This window comes from Lontra canadensis, unplaced genomic scaffold (genome assembly GCF_010015895.1).
Source record: "Lontra canadensis isolate GAN:19392208 unplaced genomic scaffold, GSC_riverotter_1.0 scaffold149, whole genome shotgun sequence".
Taxonomy (NCBI): domain Eukaryota; kingdom Metazoa; phylum Chordata; class Mammalia; order Carnivora; family Mustelidae; genus Lontra; species Lontra canadensis.
In genome coordinates this window covers 1,007,987-1,022,588 of record NW_022631143.1, presented here as the reverse complement: position 1 = coordinate 1,022,588, position 14,602 = coordinate 1,007,987, and the positions used below count along the sequence as shown (strand labels likewise).

General features: G+C 36.3%; 1 protein-coding gene across 2 annotated transcripts; it reads right to left on the bottom strand.

Annotated features, from left to right (window-relative positions):
- Positions 1 to 1,099: 1,099 nt before the first annotated feature.
- Positions 1,100 to 14,306, bottom strand: YIPF5 (Yip1 domain family member 5). 2 transcript variants are annotated; one of them, XM_032844241.1, is made up of 6 exons: positions 14,180 to 14,306; positions 13,552 to 13,671; positions 6,654 to 6,826; positions 5,664 to 5,809; positions 3,460 to 3,641; positions 1,100 to 2,074 (listed from the first exon to the last, which is right to left on the bottom strand). In XM_032844241.1, exons 2-6 carry the CDS (start codon positions 13,659 to 13,661, stop codon positions 1,912 to 1,914), a joined length of 774 nt encoding a protein of 257 aa, XP_032700132.1. In that variant the 5' UTR covers positions 13,662 to 13,671; positions 14,180 to 14,306; the 3' UTR covers positions 1,100 to 1,911. The 2 variants fall into 2 exon arrangements, with proteins under 2 accessions (XP_032700132.1, XP_032700133.1); XM_032844242.1 differs by lacking the exon at positions 14,180 to 14,306 and adding an exon at positions 13,953 to 14,166.
- Positions 14,307 to 14,602: the final 296 nt, after the last annotated feature.

The window sequence follows — 14,602 nt, the reverse complement described above, 5'->3', positions numbered from 1 at the left end:
GGCAGAGGCTTAACCCACTAAGCCACCCAGGTGCCCATAAGAAAACTTTAAGAAGGGAGACTTTGGCTATACATGACTCTTCAGATATCAAGCAAACTCTAAAACTAACCTCTTGCATTAAATGCAACTCCACTATATAGCTGTTTTTGATAGAGTAACTGTTTATATAAGATGGTTTTGTACCTAATCACTTTGGAGTTAAATAAGACAAATAACAACAAAAATCTCTCAACACTGATTTAAATTAAAAATTATCATCTTGGGGGTAGGAGAAGGAAAAAATAAGAAAACAATTTGGGGATCTGACTGAAGATTAATGGTCTAAGATTATTCAACAGTGAGAAAATTTAATTCCCAAAGCATCATCTACCCTGTTCATTAGGAAAAATTGGATATTAACAGAAGGCACTCATTATATCTGCCTTAACAAGAGCAGTATTTATAAAACTGAACTGAAAGAGGCAAAAAAGATACTATCCATGGATTACAGTGAGAAATATTCTAAAACACTTTGGTAAGTTTGAAAACCCAGCCAGAAATGAATTATTACTGAGAGTATTCCTAGATTAAGTATTAATGAAGAAAAACGAATTTATATGATTCCAGAGATTAGAAATCATGATCTTATAAGAAATGTGTTTTATTAACGTAACCTCCTTTTTTGATTGAACACTACCTTTTAAAACCAACAATAAACATCAGTTTGTTTTTTTAATTAGTCTAGAAGTCCCCCCCCCAAAAAAAAGAGGGCAACATTTTCCTCCCCACAGGGTACCTTTCTCATAAGTATAACTGAGCTTGTCCAAAATCAGAGGCAGTTTTTTTCAGAAAAAGCCAATGATCAAAATACAAGATACAGCATTTTCCCACAGATTCTCTGACAAGAGAGCATGACATTAGCCAAATAAATTTAATACAAGGAAATAATGTTGTAACTCAAATTGCCTTTCACTTAATCCCTTTTTTTTTTTTTTTTCTAATTTTATACTAAAAAATTTCGGTTCTTAAAACTCAGGCTAAATCAGGAATACAAGTTAAAACCAGGAACTAGTTAAAGAAAATGTGGTACCAAAAACAGTAAAAATCAACTCAACAGCAGTTAAAATTGGGAAAATTTTAATTACTAAGCATCAAATGCATTTTACATTGGTAACTGCAGTACTGAAATTGCGACATTTTAAATATTTTTTTCAAAAAAGGTTAGTGATTTTCTAGGAAATATGAAGATCCAACTATGAACATAAATTTAGCCAGTCTGGGTCACTACAATTTAGTTAATGCTTATCTTAATAGGTGTTCACATTTCCTATCTACAATAAAGTAGACTATGAACTTCTTGTCTCTTTGAATTTTAGCAAAAACTCCATGAGATAATTTAAAGGAATGTCAAATTTTGGAAGTGCAAACTTATAAAATTCTACTTTGGGATCACTTTTTTGCTCCAAGTGCATCTAACTTGAGAATATAGGCAATATTTCCTTCCTAATCCCTGGGAAAAATATTTCTGCAATACGTCTCGTGTCTTCTTAACTATGACTGGGTTGTTTCTAAGAAAGATTATTAGTTACGTGGTTAGTTTCCCACAGTTGATAAAAATCTATTAAAAACATCTTAATATAATTTGCAAGGAAAAAATTTGTTTTTCAAAGGTTGCAGGAACAGGAGAGAAATAGCACTTCTTAATCTTATCTGTATAAGCACAAATACTTAAAGCTAGTCATACTGCAGATAAATCCAACATAGTATTCAAAAGTTCTATAAAAATGAACAAAAGATACATATTTACTTCCATTGCTCCAACAGTCAAATGTTAGGTCTGCATGAGAGTTGCACTGTAGCAGTTCGCTGGTCCAATTTAAGAGTTCAAGTCCTTTTTGGCCCAATGATGTCCACATGCCAGATAAATTCAGTTCAAAAAACAGAAATCAGGGCAAAAACTCCATATAACAAAGCACAAGGATATGCTACCAGAAGTTGCTGTCCTTCCATGGCTAATGCAGAAATAAAAATTTTGGATGCAGAAAAACTACACCATCCAATAATTCCAGCAGTGAGAATGATTCCTACCATTCCTCTGTAACCGACAAGGAGAAACAGGGGGAGGAGGGAGAAAGGCAGTAGATGAGATTAGTTATGTAAGAATACAACAATAACCAATTCTTTAAAAAAAAAAAAAAAAGCATTTTAAATCCACATTGCACAAATCTGCAGAAATGATCGAGATTTTTTTTCAAATGTTAAAATAATGTACCTCACAGTGAATTTAATAATGCTCAATTATTCACATCCACATTCAATGAGGCGAGAAAAAGCTCATTTATAATTACATTTTGCTCCTGTTAGCATTAAGAGCTAGATTTCTCAACTTTGGCATTACTGACACCTGGATGGATGCACTTTTGTTGGGAAGGGCTGTTCACTGTTAGGCTGTTTAGCAGAATCCCTGGCCTTCGGCCATGAAGTACCAGTAGTACTCTGTACGCCCCACAGTTACGGAAGCCAAAATTATCTCCAGACACTGCTTAATGTCCCTTAAGAGCAAAATTGCCCTGATTAGAAAATACTGCTTTGGTAGAAAATCTCTTTTGTAAAATTCAAATATGTATGTGCCAATCTCCACAAATGAAAAGAGTGAAACAGTTTCTACACTGAAAATCTGAAGCATTTTTACACAAAGCAAGAATACTGTGAAGCCATCATCTTGTCAGATCTCTAGCATCAGACAGCTGATACCTGCTCTTCCCCTCAACCTCCCCTTTAACTTTTTAAGCACAACAGCGCACCGTTGGCTGTGCCTGGCAGTAGCCACAAGGAGGAGCCGGAACTGTTGAGGGAGAATCTGCACACTGGTCATGAGAAAAGACTTTAATCAGCAGGAATTTACAGCTTTCTTTTTAACCCTACCTAAAATATTATTGAACAACTAATACTTAAAGCTGCTTACAAGCACATTTGAGAACATGGCAGGCTAGTAACAGCCTCTTCCCATAAAAAGAATGTTTCATTTCCAGTTAAAAGCTGCCAAACACAGAGTATGTGTTTATTATTCATTCACTTAGCATATGCCCAACATCTTTAAGAAATCAGATATAGTCTAAAAAATATCAAAGATGGTAAGTAACGTTTTAACAACTTGATCTTTTCATGTAATATTTTAGCTAACAATCACCACTGTTCAGTTTGTTTACTGACACTGGTAAATAAACACAAAAGTCAAATTCTTTATTACAAATGAAAGCAGAGATGGTATAAAAGATTTTAAAATTTATTCTCAGTTCCACTGCTCACCAGTGAAAAGCATGTAGTACAGTCCTCATGCACAACAGGCCCTATATCTCATGCTTGCTGAATCAGTGATTTATGTTAAACTGAGATATGTGAGATATCTCAGTTATGTGAGATAAATCCTATCACAGATAATTGGTCAATCAATCCCCAAAATAAAAATTCAGTACTTACTGCAAAGAAAATATCACCGCAAAGCTGGAAAGTAGGATCATGGGAAGAAGACAATATCCAAGGACACTTGCCACACACCCAAATGAAACACCTGTCATACTCATTAAGTTTAGTAAACAAAACATTCCTAGACATCCAATTGCACTGATCCCATATACATAGCCAAACTGGATTTTGCCAGCCTGTGGGTAAAGAAGAGATTATACGTGAAAGGGAAGAAAGGAAATTCTTTTTCGTCTTATTTCACCTAAAATGGGTACATGTAAGAAAATACTCAATTTGTGAGCATCAAAATCTGTAGAGGCAACGATTCTTTATGCAGAATAGTAAAACACAGATTGGCTTTTATATCTTTCTCAAGAAATTTTAAGTATCTATTTCCCAATACACAGATATTTGGTTTTTCATTTTTCAGTTAGTATTTAAGCAATTCAGCAAATAAAGATACAAAATCATGGTACAATCACCTTTAATTAGTAGATTTCTAAAAAGAAATCTAGCTGATTTTAAGCAAATAAACTACAGAGACAAGATGGAAAGCCCTGCAGAATGTTTGGACAATATCTAACATCACTTGAAAGCACCTAATACCAACAAAATTGCCGCAAAGCAATTTGTTCTCATTGGTGGATGTAGTCACAATCTTTGTAACAGCAGAAACAATTTCACCATTCATTTATATGGCTGTTAAAGGAGCTAAGTGAAAGGAAGGCAGGATTAGCAGGACACAGTGGTTCTATGGGGAGGGGAGGAGAAAACTGATTAACATGCAAGAGAAACATAATGGAAGATACATTTTTCCTTCATTATTTTTCCAAATTGTTGGTGGATTTATAAAGTCTTTTGACAAGCAAGCAAACAAACAACAACAACAACAAAGAAAACTTAATTATGCTCTTGTTAAAGATATGACTGAAAAGACTTAAGACAGTATAAGTTAGGTAAATTGCTGTCATAGTACTCTCAGTCAAGATATATGAACAAACATTGTATTTAGGTCATACTGTGATGAAAATCAGTCCACAGAGAAGATTTCAAGAACTTCCTGGTTTGACAGATTCTGGACATAGAAAACTCAATTATGAGAATGCCTCTAAAAACTATGTTACATAAAAAAATTCTTGCCATTTTTGTTAGACTCAGTATTTATAAATATGTGAGAGTGTAGAAGTTTCAAAAGGTTCAGCTGAGTTCACCAACGAATTCACTAAAGTAGTAATAATAAAACCTCATACAGCGCTTTAAAATTTTTCAGTGTTCCCATTTAACCTGTCTTGGTTATTAATCTGTAAACAATCTTGTGAGGTGGGAATCACAAAATTATCTATCAGAGGAAGCCGAAAGACGAAAATAGCTTGCTCCAGGACAGAGCAGGAGCACTGAACTAATGTCCAGATTTCCTGACTAAAAATCCCATCTTCTGGGGCATCTGGGTGGCTCAGTGGGTTAAGCCTCTTTGTTCAGCTCAGGTCATGATCTCAGGGTCCTGGGACCGAGCCCTGCATCAGGCTCTCTGCTCGGTGGGAAGCCTGCTTCCCCTCTCTCTCTGCCTGCCTCTCTGCCTACTTATGTTCTCTCCCTCTCTGTCAAATAAAGAAATAAAATCTTTAATAAAAAAAAAAATCCCATCTTCTATCCATTACATCATTTATCTTTTAAGATAAAATACAACATATATTAGCAAATTATCTTTACAACTATTCATTTCCAATATACTTTAACATTCGGAGGCAGGAGATAGGCAGTAAAACATCTTGTCTTTTAATGTTCCAATTCATCAGAAGTTAAAATAATATATAGGAAAGTAACAACCAAAACCACTATAATAACAGAACACTGCACAAAGTCCACAGATTTTAAAAAACAAAAAAAGCTATCATTAAAATACATAAATAAAAGAGCAACAGGCTAAAAAATGTCAATTTCTAAAAATTAGGAATTTTGATGATGAACTAAAGCCACACGTTATTGTTTTTTTCCCCTAATAATTAGACCTTTTCTTCAAACAAAAAATTATTTCTAATTATATGACATTTATTATCAGTAGAGAATTGATGAATGGGTACATAATATTCCAGCAACCTAATACCACTCAAAATACATTCAAGATCTGATATATAAACGGAGTCTCAAAAATGGCTCCTGGTGGGACACTGAGAGACTGTTTTCTAATCTCACACTTAGAGTTCAAACTGAAATCTTACCAGTAACAATGTGGCTCCAAAAGCAAGGCAAAAAACCATCGGTCCTGCCAAATCAGTCTCATTCATGATGCTACCATCTGCTACTTTTAATGGATGTAACACTGTTAGTGTTTTTTGCCAGATGTGGTCAAAATTGATACCTAATTCTAAAGGAAAAGAAAAAAAGACAGTCAATTAGGATTTGTGACACACCTTTAGTTTACCAGAATCCATGCGGCAACAGGAGAAAAAATGAAGCACTCATTATCAAAAGAGAATCTAGCAATATAAGACATTTTGATTAGTCTTCAATACCAGTCTTCACTCACTATGGGGTTTACTCCACAAATATCCTATTTCTGGTTTGGTACTGGAAAAGTATATGGATATGAAAAAAACAAGACATTCTCAGCTATGACTGCATAACAAAGAATATATGGACAGCATTAACAGTAAGGAGTTCTCTACCTGGGGCTTCAGGAATACCTGGAGATGCTATGAAATTGTATATGAAACTATATTTCTATGCACAGTTGTGCATTTTTTCTAAGAAGAGTATTCATAGCTCTCATTAGACTTTGAAAGGGTATCCAATCCCCCCTCAAAATGTATAGAACTATTGCTTTATGGGTTTTAGAATAGTCTGAAAAATGCCATTCTTTTCAGTGATATTACTGGTTTTGCCAGCTTCTTCCATGTAAAATAATCACTACCATGTTATTTCCTTTCATTTCTTCCACTGACAGAATTTAATCATTAATGTGAAGTCAAAGTCAATGCTCAAATACTAACATAATTATCACTTTATAGAGATCTATTAAAAACTCTGGTCCCCTATGGCTCAATGTGGTTTCATATCTGTTTTTTTCTGTACCTCAATATGGTTTCATATCTATTTTTTTCTGTACCATCATTCTTTTAAAGGAAAGGACAAGTTCTCCAAACTAAGATCTATTTTCACTGACCAGATGGACACTACAAAATACTATGAACTGCTGCAACCAATCCTACCTTCTAATAAAGGTGGCTCATCCTCAAAGTTGTTTCCATAGAATGGCTGAGGTGTCGCTGGAGTATATGCCTGAGTAGGCTGAAAAATCTGTCCGGTGTATGGCTGTTGTGGCTGCATCATGTCTGGAGGGACAAATCGGCCTTGCTGCGAGTAGTCATAGCTAGCATACTGTCTGTAAATCAAAGTTACATTTCTCAGAATTATGTCAACAGTGGTATCTCTGAGAGCTACAGAGTCATAGTCATGCAATTCCCTAGAATAGCTACTTTGCCAGTTTTCCTAAATGGTGCTGAAATGATAACTAAGATGAGCTGATTATCTACAATGTTAAGCTGTGTTTTTTAGATAATCTTTCTAATGACACCAACACTTACAAAGTGCTTAAGCATTTTACAAACTATGAAACTTTTAAACATTAGGTGGTCAACAAATGAAAACTTAAGAATTTTATCTATTTCTCCCCCTTCAGTAAGTATATGTAATATGAAGATAACCGTGAAATACAATTGATGCCTAAGACTACAAATGAAAACATAACATGACAGACTGTACTACATGCTATGTAATTTTCCACTGTAGTTTGGATCTCCATCGAATGTAATCATTCTTCCTGACTCTTTGTAGTATGTTATTTTTTGCAAGTGGGTAAATCTCTTTACGAACCATGACCACTTTCAAATACATAGGGAAAAAATTCAAGCCTCTTTCTGCGGAAGCTTTCTAAATATAACAAAACATTATTGCATTGTACACCTTGTATTTGAATAGCACTTTTAAGTTTTCAAAGTAGGTGCACAACTACTGTCTCATTTGATATGTACTATAGTAAATCCTGCATTGTAGAAAAAGAAGCTTTACCAAGGCTATTTTAATGATGAAAACAATAGGGAACAGATGGATGCTGAAGCAATTATCTTTAAAAACATGTTTTATCAGAGCGCCTGGGTGGCTAAGTGGGTTAAGCCTCCGCCTTCGTCTCAGGTCATGATCTCAAGGTCCTGGGATAGAGCCCTGCATCGGGCTCCCTGCTCAGCAAGGAGCCTGCTTCCCTGCTCTCTCTCTCTGCCTGCCTCTCTGCCTACTTGTGATCTCTGTCTGTCAAAGAAATAAGCAAACTCTTTAAAAAAAAAAAAAAATCTGTTTTATCATGGTTCTGGGAAAAAATATGACTTACCTATCAATGGACTAATCTCATTACACAGTAACAAATACAGAAGTAAAGTAATTATTTTAAAAGATATTTTTGAAAAGAAATGAGAAGCCTTAAAGATCCTTTAATCACCCTTAAAAATTTTATAGTTCCCTATTGACAAATATAAAATCTAATGACTGCCATGAATATTGAAATTTTAAAATTAAATCTAATTTTTAAATTTAAGTGAACATCTTGATTAAAAGCAAATCTAAGTAATAGCAAAATTTCAATTACACACAGCCCTCTGGAGAGCCCAATGGGACTCTGAAGATTTAATTATCACGCTAGTCCAATCCAAGCTTAAAAAAATGCTATTTATTTCTCTGGCTATATAGTAATATAGACTTTGATGAAACACTATTTTAATAGCAAAAGATAAAAAACAATACAGTTACTAGTAAATATATTGTAATAGGGGCATAGATTACTACTATTACAAGGAATGAGGTACTTTTATGTGTACTAATAAGGAATGATAATCAAAAAATATTCAGTGGGCAGAATCGAAAAACACCCGATGTTCAGAACAGTATACACTGTATGTACCACTGTGATGGCACTTTTTAGAATATATCTGTATGTATATATTTGTATACATGTATTTTATATACATGTACAAACATTAAGTACAATACATACAATCACATAGGTTTAGGTATAATGTAATATAGTATAACACATGTAATTATATAGGTAAAAGCACCTGGAAGCAGGGGGAAGTGGAAGACTTAATTTTCATATTAAAAACTTCTGTACCTTTAAAAATGTTGTATATTTACTACTTATTAAAATTAATTCATTCTACAATGTTATATATAACATATAGTTACATATTAACTACTAAAAATTTCCAAAAATACATATAACCTATTTGAACGTTACTGTGTCAAGTGTTTAATGTGAATTATATCCTATTACCTCACTACAGCTTTAGGAGGTTTATTTTATCATCCTTCCCATCCTAAAGATGTAGAAACTGCTATCTGGGTGAAAATGATTTGCCTGTGGTGGGCCAGGATGCAAAGCTAGACTTTGATTCCAGTGGCTAACTCTTACCAATTATAATTAAAATCACCCCCAAATCCTACCTTATGGACAGAGCTATAGTATCTTTTTTCCATATATACATTTCCCCTATCATTTTTATATGCAAATATGTTGATTTCCATTTATTTACACATAGACACACACACACAAGCAACAGGACTAGATGGCTGAAATGAACTAGAACAAGAATCAATATTTTTTTATTTAGTATAATATGCTGTTTGGATGATCTGTTAGAATACATCATAATCTACCTCTGAGTTTATGAACCAGCTAGAAAGGCTCCATACAGGAGCCTTCTACAATCTGCATAAACAGACTGTACCTTATTATCTCTCTCTCAAAAAAAGAGACAGACAGGCAGAATATGAATGTATATGCGACGGAAAACCAAAAAGAATGAGTGGTTTTCAAACTCTCTGCTCTTAGAATCCCCGTATACACTTAAAATTTATTATTGGGAAACCCAAAGATTTTTTTTTTATTTATGTGGACTGTATCTGTCATTATTTATCACATTAGAAATTAAAACACAAATGTTTAAAATATTAATTCAAAGTAATAATAAACCAGTTACATATCAGCATAAATTTTTATGAAAAAGTACTATAAGAAATTACTGAGAAAAGTGGCACTGCATTTTATTTTTGACAATCTCATTAACATCTGGTTTAATAAAAAATACTGTTCGTGGGCGCCTGGGTGTCTCAGTGGGTTAAAGCCTCTGCCTTAGGCTCAGGTCATGATCCCAGTGTTCTGGGATCCAGCCCTGCATCCGGCTCTGTGCTCAGCAGGGAGCCTACTACCTCCTCTCTCTCTGCCTACTTCACTGCCTACTTGTCATCTTTGTCTGTCAAAAAAAAACAAAAACAAACAAACAAAAAAAACTTAAAAAGAAAATACTGTTCTTGGGGCACCTGGGTGGCTCAATGGGTTAAAGCCTCTGCTTTCGGCTCAGGTCATGATCCCAGAGTCCTGGGATCAAGCCCCACATGGGCTCTCTGCTCAGCAGGGAGCCTGCTTCCACCTCTCTCTCTATCTGCCTGCCTTTCTGCCTACTTGTGATCTCTGCCTGTCAAATAAATAAATGAAATCTTTAAAAGAAAAAAAAATACTGTTCTTATCTGTTTTTGCATTCAATTTTAGTTGAAATAGCTGAAGAAAATCTAGTGCTGCAGACAAACAGCTGGAAAATTATTTAACAACCTTTTCAGATTACTCAAAGTGGTAGTTTTTTAAACTTAAGTTGCAACATAGAAAATGGAACAGTACTAATAAACTTTTTATACTAGAATACAGTCATCTGTCTTGCCTTATGAATGGATACTTGCTTTACTTATGTATGATTTTTTTAACATTCAATGCTTAGAAAATATTAGTGTGGGTGATTCAGCTCTTCCAAACATTGACATGTTTAATAGAAAAACATATATATCAAGTATAAACATAGGAAAATCACCTTTGTTAATGTCACCAATGATTTCATCAGAAAAATGGTTAATTCTGGAAAGGTGAAAAGTTCATAGTAATGGACAGTTTTCCCAAATCCTCATTTTTACCTGAAAATTTGAATTTAACCACTGGCTACACATACTGTCAGTTTTCTTTCTTGAGTAAGAAGCTCAATTATTTCATCTTTGAGAAAATATCTGCCCAGTACTCAAGTCTAAGTAACCTAGTTTGTCTATCAGGATGTTCTTTCCAATAAAAATGGTTTTCATGGAGAGCAGCTGATACAGCCTATGATTCAAACTGCACAGGGGCTTTTCCTCGAGAGAATCACTGTACTTCAGTATGAACCAGAGGTCCTTTGTGACTTTCCCATTTTGACACAGAGAATATTTTTAATGTGTGGGTACTAAAGGGTCAGGATTTAATAGCAGCATAATTTTTACTGCTTCATCAAGGGCATCCTTTAAAAAAAATTATTTATTTATTTGACATAAAGAGGAACAGCAAGAGAGGGAACACAAGCAGGGGGAGTGGGAGAGGGAGAAGCAGGCTTCCCGCTGAACAGCGAGCCCAATGCAGGGCTTGATTCCAGGAACCTGGGATCATGACCCAAGTTGAAGGCAGACACTTAATGACGGAGCCACCCAGTAGCCCCAGATCAAGGGCATCCTCAAATAAACTGTCCCTCAACACCCCAGAAAGTGTGTGTTGATGAAGAATACAATGATTACTAGAACAATCTGATGCCTTTGTCTGATTCATATTCAGATACTAGCAGTTTTGCCAATCATTGTTTTTACAACATCAGTACAAATGTCAACACACCTGAAAAGGTAGACAGTGTCTTAATATTGTTATAATAATAGTTTTAACCTTAAAGACCCCCTGAACGGTCTCAAGGATCCTCTGGGGTCTGCAGTCCACCCTGTAGAACTGTTCATATAGACTCATGTCATGTAAGGAACAGAACTACTACAAGCAAACGACAGCTTCAAAAGTGGTACCATCATTCCTTCTTTAAGATGCAAGGTGAGCAAAACAACACCATGGAATTTTACTGTTTTCATTTTCTGGAAGGATCTGGTCAGGAAAATTGGTGGCTTGCTCCTGCTGGGTTTAAACTAGAATATAGTGTGGTAGACACATCTTTAGAGACTAAGTCAACATTGTATTCTATATAGGTTCTTACCAGTTAAGTCAAAGATGAAAAAATACTGGCTTTAAATACTTTAAAAATATGTAGTTGGCATTTTATAGGCATATCTAGCATAGAGTGTGGGACCTGTCAAATAGGATATCATAAAACTCAACAGATTAAGATCAAAGGGCCTTTTACTTTTTGTTGCTGCTGTTGTTGTTATAAGAATATATAAATGATACTTACAAATGAAACCCAATTATTACTGCCAACACATTAAGCTTCCTGTTTTCCTAGGCTTCATCTATAAATTCATATTTGTTAATTGGCAATAATGGGTATATGAGCAACTACAAAAAAAGTCACCATACTGAAGCAATGCTTATTGGCACATGATCTGGCTGCAATGGAATTGGAGAATATTTAGCAAAAGAATATCTAAACAACCTTCCTATGGAAAACTAAAATGAGAGGATGATATCTGGAACGAAAAGATAAGTCACACATTTAAGAGATGCAAACAGAGACAGGACAGGAAAGAAAGACAGAGATAAACCTAGGAGGCTGTGATCTAAATCTAATAGTTCTGCAGGGTCTTTTATCATTTAGTTAAAAACAGGACTGCGTACAGAGACAGGTTTTTCAAAGCCCTTTGCACTCTGGCCAATCTTCCATTCATTTTCCTCTCATACATAGATTAAAACAAACAAAAAACATTCTTAAGTAAATAAATGAATGGAGATTTCGCAACAAGATTTCTCCAATTCTGCCCAATTAACTGTTCAAAGAAGATAAATCCCTGATGGCATGTAAGAAAATTTAACTGAAGGAAAAAACCGATTTATAGTATTTTTCACATGCTCACTCCCACTGTTCAATGTGTTAGGTTTTAGGGGGGAAAAGGGCTTAGAATATATCAAATTAAGCAGACTCAAGGGGTCAAAAGGTATAAAAAATGCAACTTATATAAGACAGACCATACTGAAGACTGAATTTGATTTTTGCTTTGCTTTTTAAATTCTTAGGCACTTTCATTCAGATTTATTTATTCAAACATGTTCTACTACTACATGTTTCTCTCAGATTGATTCAAAACAAAACCTTCCCATGCCCTCATCCTGGGAGACTTTCATGAGGTTTTCAATTCAGGGTTCATAGACGAACATCAGAAGGCCCATCAACTGTGCAGTAATATGGATATTTATGTGGGCATTTGAGTGTGTGCATTTACATCTCAGAAGGAGGTCCCTCATTTTTGTAACATTCCAGAAGGGGTCCTGGACCATCTAAAAAAGGTTAAGCCAACCTGGTATTGGAAATGACTGATAAGATTATCTTTAAGGGCCTAAGAAACGAAAAATATTATGTCCTAGAGGAGATTGGTGGATAGCGTCAGCTAATGTATTTCTGCCACTACCACCAGGGACTATTACAAAATCTGTTTTTGTTTTGTTTTGTCTTGTTCTTAACAGTTCAGGGCTGAAAGGTTTTGAGTTCCCCTCTGGCAGGGACTGTCAGCAACTGGCAACTTGTGTGTACTGCCCATAAGGTTTCAATATGAGCAGTAATAAAGATGATTATCACTTGCTATTAAAAAAAAAATCACCTGATGATTCCTAACAGGGAGCTAACACTGCTAAACAGTGTCACTACGCCCTGTGAATTAACATTGGTAAGGTCTGAAATTTGGATTAACTCTTAAACTAGCCATCACAAGATTTCAAATTTTTAACTGGTTCTATAGACGACATCGCTTAGGTTATCTTCTAGATACTTGAAGCTAATATCCCTATCTTAAATGATGCAGAAACACTATTACTAGGAAACAGTACTTTAACAATCTACTGTTGCACTCAGGGCACACCTGAAGATACCAAACTCTAAATAGGGCAATCCTGTCAAACCCAAACCACTGTCACAGATCTTTCGAGAGGAAGGAAGATTATGAAAAATCACATTCCTGACAAGGGACATGGTGACACATTCAGTTTTAGGCAGAACCAAACAATAAGGATACAGGCTTTCATTCAGTCTGGGCTACATATTGTCAAAGTTGACAAGTTACTTGCTATAGGGTCCTCCACTTCCTCCATAGTCATAGGACGGCTGTGACTGGTCATCGATGCTGTAACTTGTCTGGTAGAAATCCGTATTTAAGTTATCAAACCCTGCCATTGCAAATAATCTGAAAAAGAAAAAAAATGGCAAAAAGTGTTTACACACCTAAGGTCCTACTGAATTCGTTTCGGTACAAAGCAAAAAGCCTCAAAAGGCACTAAATTATTTCTTCTGTAATTGGGGGAACGGCATTTGGAGGACAGATGCAGCTGGGAGTTGCACAGGATCTCCAGGAGCCGAGAAAACACCTCCACTTCACCGAGCTGATATGCCATGGTTAGAGGAAGGGGCGTGGGAGAACTGGTTCCACGGAGGTCTAAAATATCAACAACAAAGACGATTCCTCACCTCAGGGCAGACTGCCGCTGACAGTGCGACGGTCTCCTTGCAAAATAAGGCCTGGGCCTTCCGGGAAAGGGCAGACTCCTGGAAGGCCGCGACTGAGGTACAGGGGTCGCGTCAAAGCAAGGGCTTGAAAGGGAGTGGGGGTCTGAGCGAAAGGACCACCGAACCAAGCCGCGCAGCACTAGACTGAAGAGAAGCCGAACAGTGCGCCACAAGACCGGGACACTCACCAAACGGGGAAGCGGCGGTATCGACGTCAGCGGGTCCAGCAACCCCCCCAAAACCCCTCAATAACGCTTAAGACCCTGAACGGACTCCGTTGCTACGTGTCACAGGGCCAAAGAACTGCTTCCGGGGCGCACCCGTTCGCGCAGGCGTGTTGGCAGATTTGTGCCCCTCCAGGGTGGACATGGGGCGGAGCCAGGGAGGAGCCGGGGAAGAGGAAACTGGCTGTGGAGCATGCGCAGTATCGACGAACTCAGTCCAGTGGTGGGCCAATGAGAAGAAGGAAAATACTTCCAGTAGCCTAGTTCGCGATAGAGGCAGAAAAGCGCAGGCGCAGCAATTGTTGGTAACTATTTAGAGGAGGGAAAAATCGTTTGCAGACGGGAGGTGTGGAAGAGTTCGTGCAAGCGCTGATGCTGCGCGGATAG